The sequence below is a fragment of the Corvus cornix genome, chromosome 1A (assembly GCF_000738735.6).
Source record: "Corvus cornix cornix isolate S_Up_H32 chromosome 1A, ASM73873v5, whole genome shotgun sequence".
Lineage (NCBI taxonomy): Eukaryota > Metazoa > Chordata > Aves > Passeriformes > Corvidae > Corvus > Corvus cornix.
In genome coordinates, this window is record NC_047057.1 from 67,656,138 (window position 1) to 67,676,620 (window position 20,483).

General features: G+C 41.3%; 1 protein-coding gene across 14 annotated transcripts in view; it reads right to left on the reverse strand.

Annotated features, from left to right (window-relative positions):
- Positions 1–20,483, reverse strand: part of SOX5 (SRY-box transcription factor 5) — a 613,556-nt gene that overhangs the window by 8,966 nt on the left and 584,107 nt on the right. For all 14 annotated transcript variants that reach the window (XM_039570312.1, XM_039570314.1, XM_039570311.1 and 11 more), the window contains 2 exons: positions 7,208–7,316; positions 6,156–6,329 (listed from right to left, as the gene is read on the reverse strand). In XM_039570312.1, coding sequence (XP_039426246.1) covers positions 6,156–6,329; positions 7,208–7,316 — 283 coding nt within the window. The remainder of the gene's footprint in view (positions 1–6,155; positions 6,330–7,207; positions 7,317–20,483) is intronic.

Below are 20,483 nucleotides of genomic sequence, written 5' to 3' on the forward strand. Positions count from 1 at the left end.
TACTCATCCCCAAACACTGAAAGGCAGAGAAACAAGTAGGTCACCCAGAACAAGACACCTAAGGCCATTTTGCTTTGGGCTGGGAATCTGTCAGAGATTCTAGATAGGGTTCAGGTCTTGTTTGTATTTGACTCATAAACCTCCTGGGTATGGCCAAGATGCAGAGAGAGATGGCACTGGAAATTTTGACTCAATATTTTACTGAAATTTATCTACCTTACAATACCTTTCAAGTGGGCAGTAAAACTATTATCCTTATAATGAACAATCCCTGACACTTTGTTTCAGGAAACAAGGCAGTATATTTTGGAGGAATGGACACACAGTCTGCTCTGCTGTGTCCCCACACCTTCCCTGGGCCATGCGCCTGTTTACACCTCCTGTTCAGAGAAGGCTCCACTCTATGTGCTGTTGTCTGGTCCCTGTGATCCATGGCTGGATCAAGGCATCAGATCTGGGTATGCAAATATCCACATCTTAATCATTCCTGACAAACACTGGGTCTTTTGGGCTCCCAGGTTGGTGAGAAGCAAAATAGGATCTGACTGTAAATGCTCTGCAGTCAGGTACAGGAGACTGCAAAGACCCTAAAGCAATGCCTCTAAAACCCATAAACTATCCCATATGTGTCAGTGGGGTTTTAACTCCAAGACCATGTCCTGGGAAACATTGCCAGCCCCAACTTAAAGAATTTACTGTGTGTCATGAAGGAAAAAGCACTGGGGTACTGGCACATCTCTCCCTGGAGCTGCACTATGGCTTCATTGCTGGCAGCCTCGTTTTCTGCCTATGTTAATGTGGATATTTGAGATAGGGATATAGTGAAGACTTCAAAATTGTTTTCAAATGCCTGCTGAAAGTTATAAACTAGTATTTCTTAAAGGATACAACATGGGAGCAGAAAGTAAAAGTTCTTGAATCAGTTGCCCTATTTTATTTTTCCATTAAATATAGAAGTGCTTCAGGGTAAGATACATTTCAAATAACAGGAATAGTTCAAACTGTGAAACCTGTGGCCTAGAAAGAAAACTTTATTGGAAAATAGTCAATTTTCCCACTGGAAAATGTTTGAATAGTTTCTCAGTTTAATGGGTTCGTAATGCCATATGTCATACTTGACTTCCTCTTGTTCCTCATTTTTTATGGTTACTTACACTGTACTTAGCTCATGCTATTACTCACACTGGTCTTATCCGACTGTACCCCCAAGACTCGCAGTAGAGAGAGTGCAGTTATCCTTTCCCCAGGAAAGAAAACAGTTTCATTCCCTCTAGAAAGGCCCCTTCTGATTATTGACACCATTTTCCCCATTACTCTTTGAATCTTTATTCCATGCTGCAGTCTGGGCTTCTGGAGAGAAGAGCTGGTACTGCCTGACCTCACATCCAGAGATAAGCAATGCATAAACAATGATATCTTTGTCCTGAAGAGGAGCAGTGGATATGCCTTTCTTAGCAAACATTGCTTTGAAGTCAAAACCATGATGTTTACAACCTATAGCATGCAGAGATCCCCGCAGCTAGTCCTGGACTGGGAAATGGTTTAATGACATTGTTACTAGCTTAGGCCCAGCACCACAACTGCGTGGCTAGATGGCTTTTAGGGTTTGGACTGAAGCTCCTGCACATCACTTCTTATGCCATAGAGAGGTAGTGTCTGTGCCTGGGGATCTGTGGCAGGGCTCTGTGTTACATAGGGCAGCACCCCTGTGACCAGAATCCTGCTCAGCAGCTTTGTCTCCTGCAGAGAAATTATTCCAAGCTTTTTCTGGCAAAGAGAGTGGCTAGAAAAATGACACCGACTTTCCACATGTAGTACCTCCTGGATCTGGGGATGAATGACACAGTGATAAACACATGGACACTGTCAAAACACTGCACACCAACTAATGCTGCATAAGAAGGAAATATAGATTGGGCCTGTGTTGAACAATGTTAAGAATTCAGGGTAAAGCAGATGAGCTCTGGAAGATGCCCAGATGTGAGCGTGCTTTCAAATTCTGCCTTGTAGGCACTGACACACTGGTGTTTCAGCAAAGAAAATCCTAATAGTTAGCCTAAATCTAGAGTTGTCTAATCACAGACCTGCTGAAGACCCTAGGAAAACAGCCCCAGTTCCTTTTCCTGATGCTGCATCAGGTTTTTTTTATGAATAGAAAAGCTGAAAACCTCGGTCTTTAAACAAATCTTGACATTTGCTTTATATGCTGTGAAAGGATCTGCAATGTAGGGTCTCACACATGTTTGAGACAGACGGATGGACAGAAAGGTAGAAATTAAAGTCAGCTGTTGCAACACTACCATGAAAATGCTCTATTCCAGCACAGTTTCTCTTCTGCTGTGCCAGTTCACTTGCTGCAAACGTACAGTCAGGTCTGGGCAGGCAGATTCCTACCCCCTCATGTGACAAGAAGTAGTAGGTGAAGTTAGGCAAACACCACAAGTCCTTGCAGGATCAGGGCCATAAGAAGGGAAATTTTGATGCATAATATCTGTACATACAGTTACACATACAATATTTATTACATAAATGTCATTTGTTACACTTTTTCTTCCTGAGCTGCTCACTGAAATACAGCAAAAATCCTGGCAGTTTCACCTGTCTTCCCAGAAAATTTTTAATAGCTGCCTTCTGCAGTGATACCTCCTCTTACTACGACTTTACTGTTCTTACAAAATATACTAAATATATTTGACTAGTATGTTATGAAGTATCATACATAATTAAACAAACAATGCTGTCAAAATAAATTTTAAAAAAGGGCATATTTTCTGATGATAAACCATCGTTCTTTATATTTTATCATTTTCACTTATTTTCTTAGTAATTTACATAATACAGTCAATTCTCTGAACAGTCTTAATCTGAAATTTTGAAGGATATATAACTCTGATCTTTGAATTTCCACCCACAGGGCAAGCTATGAATGAGTACCATCAATCAATGTATTAAAACTTTTAAAAAATACCTTATATTTGGACAAAATATGCTTGTAGTAGCTTTATCACTGTCTATAAACACACACAGGCAGGCATGGGTACCTATGCACAGTGCCAAATCCAAGCCCAAACAAAGTGTGATTGTAGAAACTTTCTTTTTAAGGGAAGATTTACACTCTTGGGTGAGCTTCCTGCTCACCATCTGTGCTGGAAAGCTTTGAGTGGGTCAAGTATGCAAGGCTTTTCTCCTTGACTATGAAAACAAGAGCCCATTCCCCTCCCTCGATGTATGCATAAGGACAAGCAGGACTCTTGCACAATTCTCCCTGATATGGTGCCTGAAGTATTCAGGAAAAAAAAGCAAATTCAAAGACTTTGCAGCACTGAGCACAGCTCCTGTCCCTAAACTGAGCTAGGGCAGTCAGAGCTGTGCCCACACAGCTGTGTGAGACTGTGAACACATCTGGAGAGGGCAAATACTTGTCCAGGGCAGAAAAGAGATGCTCTCAGCCATGCCCAGACACCTGTGCTCAGACACACACGTGCATGTTCAGAGCTCTGCTTACTGCTAATTTTAAGCCAAGTTTCTCTGACAAGAATTTTCAGCTGTTTGCAACACTCTCTAACTTTCAGTCCATCAGACAGATTTTTCAATCTGAATACCTGAATCAGGCTGATTTTATGTTTAAAAAACACTCTCACATACACAAACACTTGTATAATGTATAGGTATGAGTAATATTTGTGTAAACACATGTATACATGCCAAGAGAATTTCTTAAGCTAGTAATTAACTTAATTTTTTCCAAAAATCTTGATGCTGATTTCTTGATGAAATTAATTCAAATATTTACCAAAATATCTAAACAATGCATTATTAAATTGATAGGGCCCAGCAGTCCCATTTTAGCACTTTTGGAACAATTTACTAAAAAAATCATTATCCACAAGTTTAAGTTGCAATGAACAGATGGATGACAAACGTATGCACAGACAAATTTAGTGAAAAATCCATGTATCTAATTTTTATGCTCAAAACATAATACCACAGTGTCAAACATAATCCCTAAAGAATTCTAGTGCTGGGAAGGGGACCTCCTCTCATTTTACTATAAAAATGACCCGCGATTGGTGAGAACTCCATCTAAGCTACTCTGCATGACAACGAGCTCTCTGACCTCAATGTGTAGCAGTACTGCTGGAAAAATGGGAAGGAAAAATTGTGGCTTTCTAATAAGGAGACCCTAATACCTGGCTGAACTACGAGCTTCTGGTTGGTCACCCTATGCCAGTTAACAGACAGCTCCCCTGCTGACTTCAAAAGACTGGCCTTTTGCAGTTGAGGGAACTCCTTTGTAATGTTTCTGTCAAGAAGGAAGATGCCAGGACATCCCTCTCTGTCGCACAGGTAGAATGAAAAAAATCAAATGTGATGCTGTAAAGAAATAGAAACATCATCTTTCACTGTCTCAGACCTTGCTTTTCCCCATATCTGGCAGAAAAACGGAGAGTTTGGAGTCAGCTATACTGTCTGTCACCTCAACAGGATCTGTAATGAATTTGCACATTTTACTCCAACTACTGTATATCTAATCAGAAAAAGATGTCTCCATATCTCCCTGATCTAGCGCCAAATAGTAAAAGGTGATTCCTTATGTTAACAATTTCAGCAGAATGGCTTATTAAAACCAGATTTTAGGGTATTATAAAATGCTTAGAAGCCCTTTAAAATGTCAACCAGGATCCCCAGAGACTGCGTAAAATGTCAGCCCAGCTCAAGCGCCTGTTTTAAGCAGAATGAATTAGCAGCGTGCTGTCGGAGGTTGTTATCCAAAACAATCAGTTAAGAGGGAAAACATCAAGCTCTCTTTGTACTTTGTGTATGAAAAGGGCCATTCAGAATGATCTTGTAGATTTCTGAAGCTGATTATTTAAAAACAGGTTTAACCAGGTCTACTCTCAATTTAGGAACAGACCAAAACTATTACTGCCCTGTCCTCCGGCTAATCACATCATACACCTCTGACCAGTATAATCCCTTTTAACCAGTATAAGGTTATTTTGCCATCAACATAACCAATTTAGCCTTCTAATCCTGTTCCCATAACTAATCTAATAATCTCATACCACCCTTTAAATCATGGGTTAATATCATCACATCTGCCATCCATGGCAATACATTTTGCTTCTCCAACCAATTTATCTCATTTCCACTTGCACCCTGCTAACTTTTCATAATACCACTCTAATCAAGGTAAGCCTCAAACCTCTGACCAATCTAAACTCGGCATATTTATCAGCCCTGCAGCTGGTTAATGCTGCCATCATAATTGCACTACATCTCTTGAGTAGCCTGCAAAACCAGTGAGATCTGCAGCACAGGTAAACATGTTCCCTGCTCAGCCACTGGCCTGAGAGATGCTTAGGTCCTGTAGCTGTTTTTTTCAGTAAAAATGCAGTATCTCTAATTTGGTCACAAATGTATTACTTTTCTGCAGGAAAGTAATTCATTGGCCTCAGTGAGCCTCATTAGTAACCTACTGTATCAGCCAGCACATCACAGAGGAGTAACTTTGGACAGAACACGGTCCTGAGAATCTGATCAAGTAGGGAAAAGTTGGAAGACTTTGGCAGGAGATTCAGTAGATGATGTTCAGGACAAGTGTTGCTCAGGATGTGAAGAGCAGAGAATATGGCAATCAGAGGTTTTTTTTAAAATTTCAGGATTCTTTTCAATATATGGAAGAATGAAGAACCACCCACTGTAGGAGAAGATCAGGTTCGAGACACAAGTCCATGGGACCTGCTGAGATACATCTGCAGGTCCTGAGGGAACTGACAGATGAACTGGTTAAGCCACTGTTCGTCCTTATGGAGAAGTTGTGGCAGTCCAGTGAAGTTACTGCTCTCTGAGAAAGGAGAAACGTAACCCCCATATTTAATAAGGAAAACTCGGGAACTATGAGCTACTCCGTCTCTCCTCTGTGCACAGCAAATCACCACCACAATCTCAATAATTACAAAGACACAAGAACATTTCAGGCTGTGGTTAATGCATACTGCTGGGCAGCACATGGGAAGCTCTTATTACTGTTGTCCTTGGTGCAGTGACTGAGGAGCAAGAGAGAAGAAACAATTCTATTGTGTCAAGTGCTCAGCTCAACTCAGAATTTTTTCAAGCTTCACTCTGGAAGAGAAGTGCTCTATCATTCTTACCTAGTATCTTGCTGATGTTGGAGTTGTGCATGTCAGGGAAAGCTTGAAGGATCTTCCTCCGTTCATCCTTAGCCCACACCATGAACGCATTCATTGGGCGCTTGATGTGAGGCTCATTGCTGCCACGCCCTCGGGATTCCCGGTAAATCCGAGACTCTGAAACTCCTGCGCTTCCTAAAAAGCAAGAGGAAAACATTTCCAGCTTGTATTTCAGTATACGGCTTCCTGTGCCATCAATAACTTAGGTCAGGTGCTGCACATTCAATGAGTCAGTGTTCACAATAGGTTAATGGTTAATTGTCTAGTTTAGTTATTCTATTCATTCAGTACCACATAGTATAGACCTGATGAAGAGTTTTGATGTTTATTTTAAATACAAAGCATTAAACAGCTTTTCTAAGCCATCTTTTACTGCTTAATTACATAAATCAAATATATACTTATCAATGCAGGTTTACTTTTTATTTTCTTCCTTTCTTGCTTACAGAATGCTGGTCATATTATGTTACCAATCTTCTACCTTTTCTGTGACAGAAAGGGGGTGATAGATGACAATACTGGGGATTTCTTCTTAAGCAATTCTGTAACCAGCGAATGAGTATTTACATACTTGCCTGTTTTTGTGCTTACATCTCCTTAACAATATATGCAATAGCAGAGAAACAAATAAACATTATGCTCACTTCATCAAACCAATAAAGCTCCCATAGATGCAGAGCACACAGCACTTACGGAGGACCAGGTCTACACTTCATGGATTCCCTGTGTGATCACACTTACCCCACATATATTTGCTTCCATTAGTCCCTTTTATTATCAGAAATACATTTTTGGTCCCATCTTGAGACTTTCAGTGGACAGAGGGAAGGCTAAAAATCATCTCCAGACTTAAAACACCCCACAATCAATCACTTCTTCCTGCCTTGTTTCATAGCCACTTATTGCTAACAGATCGTACTCCTCATGGGTTTCCAAAGAACTTGGATTCTCCCTCAGATCCTGTTGATATGCACACACAAACCTGGAAATAAGGAAAAGCCATCTGTACTGACCGTCAGAATCTCCACTCATGTTGAAATCCATCATTGTGTGGCTGAACTTCCCATCTTCACTCTGTTTTACTGCCAGCTGCTGAGTCAGGGTCTCCAGTGTCGTTTTGTCCTATATGGGCAAGACGACAGGATTTGGATAAGGAAAATATTTAAATATTGTAACTTGATAGGAAAGCTAGATAAGTATTCACAACAGTTTACTGAGCCATGTATTGAATAAATAATACTTTTTCTGGAAGAGATATGGTTACAGACTCTATCATAAAGTCCTTTCTAAAACTTGCTTATTAGCTAGTGATAAGCAAACTCCATAGTGTTGAAAAGATTGGCTTAGTTAGGCATGATAAAATTGGTTGCACATCTGAAGAATACTTCAACTCTCTACGTCCCTGAGACTGCAAAGCTGGCCTGGAAGTTTAGGTGATGCATGGTCTTTTGAAACGTATTTATTGTTTCACTCTATTTCTAGCCTGCAATCGAAGTGCAGAGACATGGATGGCTTTGCCCTGTTTCTATTTTAAAAGGCAGCAAATTTAGGAAGCAGCCCATAGGAAAAAAAACACCCTACAGTTCAAACTTATTCAGGCCCTGGGAAAGGTTCAGCCGGAATTAAGCATGATCTTCGGGCAGCAGTTTGTGTTCTTGTCCAGACTGTTTTGTCCAACCCTACTAACACCCCGTCCATGATTCATCTGGTCAGAACTAACTATGAACCCTGGATTGCAACAGGCTGGTGTGTGCTGCCAATTAATCTGTCAGGCTGCACTGGTGTCTAAAGACACTGCCAGAACGACATGCTAGGGCAATTAATTCCAATGTTCTCTTCACAACACCTCACTTCCCCCCAAACCGTTTGACTTTACAAACACAAAGGTGTTCCATTTTCCAACTGTTTTTGTTTTCCCAATGGCTTTTGCTCATGAGCATTCTATCTTCCAGACAATCATATGTTTAAAAATACACCTTTCAGGAAAGCAATAATAACATTTCAAAATCTCAGGCGCTGTGCCTTTTGCAAAGCTAAGAAAATGACATGATACAGCATGATAATGAAGTGGCTCCAGTCGAAAGAATTCTTTTGAGCTTCTTCCTGAAAGAAAAGATTTCTGTTTCCTTGCTCTATTCTGCTCCTGTTGACTGTAAAAGATCAATGAACTAAAAAAAACTTCCAGATTTCTCATGGCAACTGTTCCATGTAGCCTAATAATGTCACCGGGTTGCATTACAGAAGAAAACAGAAAAGAGAACAATGCGAATACAGAAATGCTTCCTGTAATGTGATGTCCCTGCATCTGCAATTCAAAGAATGGTTCAAATTCATGTAAGTCATTGCACAAAGATTTTCTCAAGGAGAGTTGAAAACAAGGCTAATCTGCTCAACTTTGTATGTTCACAGAGTTTAGGGAATATGAGGTTAACTTTCCTATTCCTCACATTCATTTTCACTAAAAACCCTTTCATACTTCTGGTGTTCTGTCTATACCCTGACACTTCACCATGGAAAGCATGTGAGATGAGTTTTCCTCTTGGTTTTTGCAGGAAAAGCTCATGCAACAGACTCAGCCTATCCCAAGCAAAAGGGTTTCCATAACACTACCAGGCACAGCAGATCCAGAAAGCTTGGAGAAGCTTCAAATAAGCACCTGAACTATTCAGGCATTTTGCTTTACCAAACTCTTTGATCCACCATTTATAACTCAGCTCTCATTTCCAAAGTAGCCTGTCAGAAGTCAAAAAGTCAGGAATAAGTTCACCTTGTATTTCTTCCAAATGGATTGCATGGATATATAATAGAAGTCAACAGTTTTTCCTTCAGAAAAAAAAGAATCTATTTACTGTCAACTTCGCAGTGCTAGAGTTCAAAAATTTTTATGTCAGGAATCATTTTAAAACACTGCCACCAAGCTAGAATATGAAAGAACATTTTCTCTTGTTGGCTATATTATGGGGGAAGGGAGTTACTCTGTTGAAGACTTTTTTTGAAGCATGTGTAAACCTCTCAGAGAAACAGAGCTGGGAGTGCAAAGGGCATGGGCTTAACAGCTTTTTCTTTAGGCAGTAAACGCAGCTCTTGGAGTTGGAAGCAGTTCCATTCCCAACCACACTCCATTGACATGATCTGACTGAGTCCTGAGGTCAGTGGATACTCCAGAATGCCACCTGCAAGGCACACTCCAGGTACGGCTCGTTCATCAGAGCCTGACTTAACCAGTCCATGTATGCTCTGCTGCAATCCACCTTGGACGGAGTTCTACATTTTGAGGTACAGCCATGCTGGATGAAGTGAGGGAGAAAAGGTGTCATGGAAGAGGGGCCGTGAAGGAATGTCAGATGAGCATGGAGCTCCCAGGCTGCTCCGTGCAGCCCTGCACATGGAGGTGGCTCTCTGGAGAACTGGAACATGATGAGCACTGAAACCACCCTTTTAACATGGTGACAAATTTACTCCTTGCTACTTAAATGTATAATTCAACCAGCAATGATAAAATGGCAGCTAAAAAGAAGTTCTGCATGACATTGCTCTGGAAAAAGAGGATCAAAGCAGCCAGCTGTACTCTTCTGTTGTTAATGTTCAGAAATGTTTTAAATCTAAAAAGCACGAAGGCAATAGTAAGTCTAAGGCCTGCCCTTGCCTGAGCCTCTGCAACAGCACTTCTCCTATGAGGAAAGGCTATGAGAGTTGGGATTGTTCAGCCTGGAAAAGAGAAGGTTTTATGGTGATCTAATTGTGGCCTTTCAGTACCTGAAGGAAGCCAACAACAAAGATGGAGAGAGACTATTTACAAGGGCCTGGAGTGACAGGACAAGGGGCAATAGCTTCACACTGAAAGGCAGTAGGTTTAGATTAGATGTTAGGGACAAATTCTCTGATGTGAGAGTGGTGAGGCTCTGGGTCTGGCTCCCCAGAGAAGTTATGGATGTCCCATCCCTGGAAGTGTTCGGCCAGGCTGGATGGGGCTCTCAGCAACCTGGTCTAGTGGAAGGGGTCCCTGCCTGTGGCAGGGGGTTTAGAGGCAGATGATCTTCCTTCCAACTCAAGCCATTAAAAAAAAAAACCAAACCAGACCACCCAACTGCCCCCCTCAAAAACCCAAACAAAACAGTATTAGGAGAGCAGAAAGAGATCAGCAACACCCTGGCAAGATGCAAAAGTCTGACTGTAGGTCAGCAGCATTATGATTTCCTGTCCTACGCCCTTCCCATTAAACACACAGCACCCGATTTTCCCCAATCCTGACATAGAGAAACACTTTTACAATCACTAAATATTTGAAAGGGACTAAGCAGCATTCCCATGTTGTTTTGCTTAAAAGCATTCAGTTGATGACTTACTGCTTTTCGTTTGATGGAAGCACCTACTTACCTTTTCTACAGTCTTTCAGTTTATGGGCAAGTATTTATGGAACCTCCAAAGAAACAAAGGAGAATTTCTTTTCTTCTCTGACCCCAAATAAACTGGCAACCTGCTGATATTGCTATTCCAGCCTCCTCTCAGAGAATCATAGAATGGTTTGGGTTGGAAGGGACCTTAAAGATCAACCAGTTCCACCACACGCCGCGCACCCCCCCCCGCCCCCCCCCCGCAACCCACAACAGACAGGGACATCTACATAATAACTTCAGACAAGAAGTCCACAATGATTTGAAGTTTATACAAAATCAGGATCTATTAATCATCATTATCATAATTCAAAAACAAATTACACATTCCCAAAACTGCCACCACTCTGCTGTGTTGGATTAGCTGTGTAAACAGTAGCAAGATGAGGCCCCACCCAGTGATAACAGGTGGGTTATAAGTATGTTGGGTCCAGCAGAACATACCTTTGTTTCAGGTATGAAATGCTATTCATCCTATGAAAAATGCCAGGTGGCATCTACTGCAGCCTAGAACTACTATTGCTAGGAACGACAGGCAAGGTTTGTCCAAACCAAGGAAAGAGGTGTAACGAATTGCTTGTGAGACCTGCTAAAAATCAGACAGCACAAAGCAGCAAAAATAAAGCAGCAAGGAGCACTTCTGCCCTTCCAGGAGAAGAAACACAGCCATCTCTTACTAAACATGAAGTGATCCCAAATCTCTGAATTTTATATCACACCTCAGAAGGCTGAAAGACATTTTATAAATATCTTATTTCTTTATGAAGGGCTTCCTAATCATCATTCTATTGGAGCGTAGGAGAGACTCTCCACAGGGGCAGCAAGAGCTCTGTTGACTGGATCATTTAAAATTCCAATGAACAGACCAGAGGAGATAATACTGTAAAGAGCATTCAATCCCACAATAGCCCAATTGTTCAAAGTATAACCAGAGAGGTTTCATCAACAGCCACAATTTGATGAAAGTTTCTAAAACTTTATTAATCAAAGAAATTAACCTGCCAAAGAAGACTGATTTGTACCACAACTCCTAGAAATGCTCTAATTATATTTAAAAGAACAAAAACACATACACACATGGAATGTGTCATGTAAAAAAAAAATATAAAAAATGACTAAGCACCACAAGTCAGACTCAGTTTTGTGGTCAGCTGCAAAAGTTAGTTGGCTCTCTGTCATGGATAGCTGTCATAGTTTAACAAAACATTGATCTAAAAATGACAAGAACTTGGTTGCAGTCTCTTTCATAGAAGAAACATAAAACAAGAAGAGTCAAAACATATGTAGAACAGCCTGATCCTGTTTGCCAGAACTCCTCCCACTACTACATAAAAGTGAAGCAAAACCTTGGAAGGTTTGAGAAATAAAAACATCCTGATAGATTTGCCTACTGTCCTCCGCCCTCACTGCTCCCATTTTGTACTGGTTCATAGTACCAGCGTTCAGGGTGAACCTGAGACCATTTACACACCTCCATTCCTGAAGGACTCTCCAGTCCTTCCAGTATACTGTGAATGCTGGGCATATGGCAGTGGATCCCTCCTCCCCCTCACTGAGACATCCTTTTGGCTGGGGTATTTGGCAAACTCTGCCGGTACTCTGAACTCTGTTAGAGTCGCATTTTGGCAAGAGCTGTTTTTCCGATTGCATAATTCAAGGGTAAGCACTTTTACTGAAGCAGTCCACTCTCCACTTTGCTGCTCCCCTCAACCCTACCCCCATTTTTCCTGACAGGAATATTTCTCCTCTCAGTTTTGATGCCTGCAGAGAAACAGCCAGTGTAGGATTCCAGAGGAGAAGTGTTCAGGAACATCACTTCACATTTCTGCTTTTCATATCCCAAGGGAACTGGGATATGAACAAACAAAAAAAAGCTAGAGAGAGCCGAACACAGTTACCTATGGACTACAAGGAGGAACTTGCTGATCATTTCTTGCACCTAAGAATTCCATACACACTGAATGACACAGCCTGCTACCTTTGCTCAGTGTCGAAACATTAAAAAGAAACAGACGGTTGCCTGCTATTGTCCTTTTGTGTGTCTCATTTCTTCTCTTCCCCTCCAACTACAGTTTGTCCAGCTATTTCCCATATCTAAATGCTAAGGATAGTATTTTCAAATAGATTTGAGTTTTGAGGAGGTAGTTTTTATCTTAGTTTGCTGAGCAGGACCAGTGACAGCATCTGATGTGGTTTGTGGTGCTGAGGCGCATCTCCTTCCCCAGCAAGAGCCTGTAAATATCAGCCCTTTCAATGCATACCTTGGTCGACATACACCAAATCTTAACGTTTTGGGCAGATTAGTTGCGATGATCGCACAAAATGTAAGTTCAGTTTATGACAGAAAAACATATTTAATTATCAGACATGCTGGTGGCACCAGGTGCTATCCATTCAACCCTGTGGTATTTTCCTTAGCTCTCCAAGAAGGTCTTACACTCCATCTAAACGAGTGAAGACTTTGCAAAAGTAATCTTTCTGTGCAATCCCTCTGCCTCTTGTAAAAATAAACATCAGAATAGCCTGAGTTCTAAAACCCTCATCCACAGTCTTACCAAGTGTGGAAAAAATGAGGTAGGCAGGCATTATGGATGACAGAAAGCTGGAAGAACTTAGGGGAACAACTGGCAATAGTGAGAGCTGTGCCCAGAGGTTTGCACATGATGAATTATTTGCATTCCAGACTCTGCTCCTGCATATTAATGCCATGGTACTTCAAAACAGCTACTGTGCACGCTGTCTATGCCCCAGTCCAAATCTTGTTATGGCCCAGATCTTGTTACACCTCTAACTGCTGTAAGAGAACTTCCAGCTGTTTTCAGAGGGATCTTTGATTTAGATTTGGGTTTTTCTGTGTCACCTTGCCCAAGTGTTCTTCACTCATCAGTGAATTACCCACAACATTTCACAAAGAAAGGCAGGATTATTAATTGTTTACCAGAAGGGAAACTGAGTCACACATTATGGGACTTGCCAAAGGTTCCTAAGAAAGACTGCTAAACATTTTAGTAACTAAAACTAGCACCCCCAGATCTTGCCAAAAAATTACCATCTCAAGCTTGTAATTTCTTTATGAGTGTGGAATTGTGACTCTTGCTGATGGCACATGGTACCAAGGAAAGCAAAATAAAAATAAAGCAGTTATAGATCCACCATTGCAATGGACCTTGCTTCAGTAATGCTTGCAGGGCTGTAAAACTCGTAAAAAGCACATGCATAAATGATAAAATAGAGCGAGACTTTCAAATGTTGACTTGGTAATTGTTAAACCCCTTCTGGCTGCACAATTTTATAGTCTTCTACTGTACTAATGAAAAGGCAAGAAACAACAAAGAAGGGTTTTAGCCTTCCAATTACATAAACTTTGTGGACCACCAAAGAAGATGAAAGATTATTTATAATGTCACAGCAAGTTATCATTTGGGAGATTTTTTTGTTGTTGTTGCATCAAAGTTGAGTATGAAGAAACAATGTATTTACCACCCCCTCAGCTCTTTCAATCTTGCTTATCCAAGATCTCTATTTTTCATGGAATAATCCACCCACAGAATCTAAAAGCAGCATTAGAAGCAAGAAAATAAAAGAACATTCTTTATTTGTGGCTCTTCCTGATTTTATGGTACTTTTTTCAAAATTATGCAGTCTAAGTTGGGGCTACATCACTTGGTAGAGGAACCATATCTTTTGGTTTACAATACATATTAAAATCCATATTGCTTTAATACTGCCTAGAAATCATTGCATCTGATTTGTAATCTGCATGAAGTGTTATACAGACTCAGTAGAAAAGTTCCTTATGAGGTGTTATAGGGACAAGATCAGAGTGACAAAGAAGACCTAGACATTTAATTACTCTTCTCTCAGGAACAGACACCAATTCACAGAAAGAATTTACTGAAACTTATACAGTCATTTTCTTTGTTGTGCATTGTAGACACAGGGCTTTGGTTTCTAAGGGTTCTCAAGTCAGTACCTTTAAAAGCACTGAAGGCATGACAGAGTCCACTGAAATTAAAAGAGGAAAATCCTCAGTAACTTGGCAAGGGTCAGGCCCCTAAGGTTTGGGGTTTTTTTTAAAATTCTGTATTCGAGAAAGAATTACTTCCTTCATAAAATGTATTATTTGGCTTGGAAACAAACTGATGGGAAGTAGCAATTCTAGAGGACACTGAAGTCCTGCTTTTCTTTGGTTATGATCTCTGAAAGATAGTGCTAGTCAGGGCTTTTACATGAAAATGCATATAGGACTGGCCCAGCCCATTATTTTGAAGAAGGAATAAAAAGGAAAAGGAAATCAAAGCAGAATGATGAGATGCTGTTTCCTTCTTAGGAAAATTGTTACAGCACGGGCATAGTTGACCTCAACCAGATCCAGCTGTAATCTGCTGACTGCAAATAGGTTAAGAGTTCCATGACCCAGTTTCTCATCCAGACTGCTTCCTGGGCTGACACAGCCTGTAACTCTCTGTGAATTGTTCAGTTGCTGCACCTTAATTTCCTGAACTCCACAGGATGGAGATAGTGATGCTTTCCCACCATTGTGAGGAGTTTTAAGGTCTCTGGATGAAATGTGCTATGTAAATTTTAATCAGGGACTTCAGCGAGTCAGAAAGCTGGTACAGCTGAACAGTGTGGAAAGAAAATGCTAACTGCGGGAGAGAGGTGGCACACCAAAAATGAACGAGAGGAAAATCACAACCCACGCAGGATTTCCTGGGAAGGAGGGTCTACATGCATGCAAATAGAAAGCAAGAACACAGTTTCTGCTTTCCTGGCAATTGTTTAATAAACAATGGGTGACTCAACTGCATAGCAGCAATATAGCCATTACAGACTATTTTTTTTTCCATTTTTCCCTAGAAGGTATTCAAATTATGAAGGGTGATGTACCTTTGCTTACACCTCTTCCAGCCCTGCAGAACAGGTCAGGCTGATCTCTCAGGAGCTCAAATGGACACAGTTCACAGAAGAATCAGGCCCAGCTTCTATTACACTGAAGAGAGGTACTGCACTGATGCTGGAGTCCATCAATGTGCTGAAAGCCCCAGTGATTTGAGACATGTGATTATGTAAAAATAATAAAAAAATCTCAGGAAGTAATAAGCTCTCATGGCTGTGGGGCACAGGTTAGAACTTAAACCCAAGGACTCAAAAAGCTCAAAAGTCATAACGAGAACTCCCCATCACTTGTATGTTATTTTTTAAGGAGGAAGTTGATCCATCTTTATTAGGTTTCATAAAACTTCCACTACAGTATAAACAGCTGCAGTCCTCCCTGGTCCATACTAGGCTGTGAATGTTTCCAATCTCCGCCCTTTGGAATGAACCAAGTCTTAATTTCCATTTGGACTTCAGCAGCTACAAGGGTCTAGGGTTCTTCCCTTACCTCTCTGCCTGCTGTTCTCCTTAACTTCAACTGGAGTTTCACACACACACATCTGTGGGCAGAATCTGTCCCTCCCTCCATAGGCTTCATTTTTTATTAGCTAACCCTGCCCATGCAGCCCTGCCATCACAAGGCACTAAAGACACACATAAACATCCATACTTAATCTTGTCCTTGAAAAATGGATCTGGGCATTTAATAAATGATGGTCAACCAGGAGGAGGAAAAAAAAATAGTGGTGTTTTAAAATAAAGAGCTAAAATCCTTGGAGGAATAAAAAAAGTCCTCACTGCAGAATCTCTCCCTCTTGTGCGTAGGCACTTGCTAACTGGGAGTAGTGGCACTGTGACAAAAGCAGCAAAACCAAAGGCAGGCTTTACTAAAGGAAAAGGGGGGAGGGGAGTTCTTCCACTGGCCATCTGTGAAAACAAGGCATGTGGCCATTAAATGCAGAGGCTGTAAATATAAATATACACAAGCTCCACAAAGCAAATGGCAAAAAAAATGAAAGGGGGGACAGGAGGGGGGGAACAGATAATAAATGGATAAACTTTCAGCTGAAGTAAATCAAAATGTTTATTGCTTAGTGCTGGGCAAAACCAATTTTGATCTTTGCAGTGTGCAAGCATGATCTGTGTTTTTTTAAATTAAATTTGTGAAAAGTTTCAGGAGAAATTGCAGTGGGTACATCAGCCCTGTTGAACAGGACTCCTTGACCACAAATGATCCCGTTGAGGCTGCTGACTGGGCTTACTGGAAGTCTGACATCTGGGTGATGGATGGGTGATGACATAATACCTGCTTCACTTGTCACACATTTGAAAACTTTGTGCTCTGTGCTGATAGCATGGACAAAGAGGACTGCAGCCCCCATACAAGAATTTCTGCTGGCAAAGAACCTCAGTGAAACAAACTTGGAAAGAGAGTAGGGAGAGGCAAAATAAGACAGGGATATACAGTTGTTAGGGTAACATTAAGTCTTGTGCTGTGGGATTCTTAACAGTCTGCAAGACACAACCTGGTCCCCACATTGCACAACCATTAGTCCAAACGGATCTCTGCTCACACTGCGAGAACGAAAACATTACACTGATCAGCTTTTCTAAGGTTTTACAGGCCAGTGAGGAATAGAGTGGGATACAGGACATATCTATTAGGTCTGCTGAACTTGCAGGGAGAAGTGTGAACGTGTGTAATAGCTATGGGTGACACTGCCTCTGCTAGTCCTTGAGAATGCTGAAGTGTTTTTCCAGTAAAATACTACAGAGATTATGAAAATGGGCAGGTTTCAACTCTTGCAGAGTGATTTGGTTTATGATGTTAGTACTGTGCCTCTTGACTAATTGTCAGTGGGTTTCTCCTGTTTGGGAAGCCTGGCTTGCACCAGGTCCCAGTTTCAGTCACTACAACTTACTCAATCTAGTCTGACTCACAGTCTTTCAGTGTCTGCAGCAAGCACAGCATTAGTCTGTTTTACCAACCCTTCTCTTTTCTTCTCCTGCCTGCCCTTTTGTCCTGCAATTTTCTCTTGACTTTCTGGTTCAAATCTAACCATTAGGAGAAGGAAGAAAAAGCTATTGAAGCAAAAATCTCTACTACAAGAAAAATTTAAATGCCATGTGTTAAACCAACTACTCCTTATGTGTTTAGTAAACTGAGTTCCAGTGTTTTATTTCACAAAGGCAGCAGGATCTGCAGGTTTGAGATTCTTAATATTTCCCTCCTTCCCAAAGGGAGAGCAGGGACAAAATTCATTTCAGCTCAGTGGATCACCGTGGTTTCTAAAGAGTTAACTTTGCTCTCCTCATCCATCAGGCAGCTATGGAGGCATCAGGAAGGAATGATAGATGTAAAATTATTACAGGGCTGCCACCCGACATACTTTCTGCCATTTGTAACTAACGCTGGAACTGACACACTTTTTTCATTATTAAACATCCACATTAAGTCAACATTGGTCACTGTCATTTCATGTTTGGCACTTTCTTAAGGGGAAGAGGGAGAGGTGGGGGTGGGAGTGCAGAGGATGGTGGGAGGAGGGGTGAGTGGGAATGGGAGGAAAGACATCCTGAACCCAGTGTTCCATAAGCATGAGTAATAGGCTCCTGCTTACAATGCTGGAATAAATATTGTTACAAATAGCTCTTTAGTCACAGCCCAGTAGACAAGTACATGTCAGAGCCTTTTAAAAGGACACACTCCAAGCAATAACAGGGAGAACTTGTACCACAGGTTAAGACACACCCCCAGCACAGGGGGTGTATTTGAATGTACTCAGCTTGGAGTGTGACTCCATCCCTACACATCAGAAAGCCTCTGGTGGCTGTGTGTCCTTACACAGCTGTCCCAGCGCCTGCCAGCACTCAGAAACCAATTTGTGCCAGTGCACACTGACACGTGTTCAAACTGAGGGCTTGTATGCCCTCTTCCTCCTTTGTCACAGAGTACATCCCTGAGAGTCTGGCTGCAGTCGGGGAATTACTGGCTAGTGTTGTGCATGTTTGTGCTGTGTATCCCTGAAGGAGTGCACTGTAGGCTGGGATGCGTGCACACACATGCTGGCTCTTTGTGTTTGTGTACATCTCCCTTGCAGTTTTGGGGCTGGACAGAGAGGCCAGAGTTCCCTGGCTGATGCTGCCTGTTGTGATGCTGCCTGCTTGCCCCAGTTGACAACCTGAGCTCTGAGCTATGTGTAGAACAGGTAAGATTGTTTATGTATAGTATGTATCAAGCTATAATTAACTGTAGATGACAATTACAAATAAAACCATGCTCTTGGGTTTCCAAGAAACCAGAAAAACATATACACGCTCTTGTCATTTATACAGGGAAATGTTTCCAAGAAAAGTAATGTAAAAATATGTTTTACTGCATTTGCAATTAAAATAGGTTTTAGTAAAATCCATGTTCATCGTGATGCTCATAGTTTTTACAGTAATCCTCTGAAAATCAAATCCGTCAAGATGGTCCAAGTTGGATGCCCAAAAAGTGACTCACCCAAATAATCTTAGCCATTTTTAAAAATCTTTTCTTATGTATGACTCCTTTTATACAGTTTCGCTCTAATTCCACAAAGTTCCTGTCTAACTACTGCCTTAGCTGGCATGTCTGGCTGTCCACAGGGATCAACACATCTGAGAACATGAGCAAGATAACAGGACACATATGAAGAGCCCGAAGAGCTTTAACAGAGACTCCCAAAGATGGTTTCCAGCCCCAAGGCTGCCCAGCTACCCCTGGCAGATGAACCCCCACCAGGAGTCTCACATATATATTGGGAATGGCACAGAGTCCACCTCCACTGAAAGGCTGCAGAAGCAATTCATGCAGAAAAAAGCTCAACAGGTCTCAGAGAATCATAGGTCTCCAAAAGTACACTACCCACTGCAGCAAAGAAGGGAGAAAAATTTGGGACAGCCCCAAACAGATGTTTGTTACCTATAAATGAGGTTACTCTACAGGAAGGAGAGTCTTTCCTCTGTACATTAGCACAGACATAATGTGCATTTCTAAGTACTAATATGCCCAGGGACACATAGATATATATTAGGATAACCCTCTCTTAATTCCACCTCCCATCTCCAATTCTCTGGCCAGGAAGCAAAAGTCACAGACAGGATGTCTCGAAAGTTTAGGGCTGCCACTAAGTCCCATGGTGGGACCTTGAGCTTCTGAAAGGGAAACTCTGTAATAAAACTGTAGCACTATTTCTTGCTATCCACTCTCCCAACTCTCTAATTCTCTGCCTTTGAAAACAGAGAAAACCAGAATAAAGTTTAATTAAAAATGGCAATGCTTGCTTTCCTCTCAAATCTTGCTGTTAGGAAAAAAACTTTAAAGTCCTAGACCAAAAAGACACTTTAGAGAAGTTGGATTGTTTGCCTGGACGTGAACTTCACATACTAAAATAAATCACAGAATCGCAGAATCAATTAGGTTGGAAAACACTTCTGAGATCATTGAGTCCAAATCAGTGAGCCCCAATAAAATTTTGGCATTAATTGTATCAAAAACACCAAAGCCTACAGTTGCTTTAGAAAAATTTTCAATTGAGCAAACCATTTTTTTTCCCTGCTACCTTGTAAAAGAACTCCTGTCTGCCCTCCACGAGCCCACCAGGAGGTACGAATTAGAGAGGAAAATAAACTTCAGCTGAGGTTAAGGGTGCGAAGTGAAAACAGAAGGAATAAGGAGAATCCCAAGAATAGGAAAGTAACAGAATAAAGTGAATGCAGATGGTTCCACTCCTGTTACTTAATCAAAAGGCTGTGCAGAGTCACTAGAGCCAGCATAAAGTCATGTGTTAGAACAACAGCTGATCTGTATTAAAGAAGATTAACTCGCAATGCCATGGTGGAGGGCCTGGGATTATTTTATGTGCTTCCATTGCCGAACAAGCCGTCAGCACAATTACTGCCCTCCGATGTGAATGACTGATCTGTAACCACAGCTAAACAGCATGCTGCTTAGGGGCCTGGGTGCTTCATGAAGATGAATTTCCATACCATC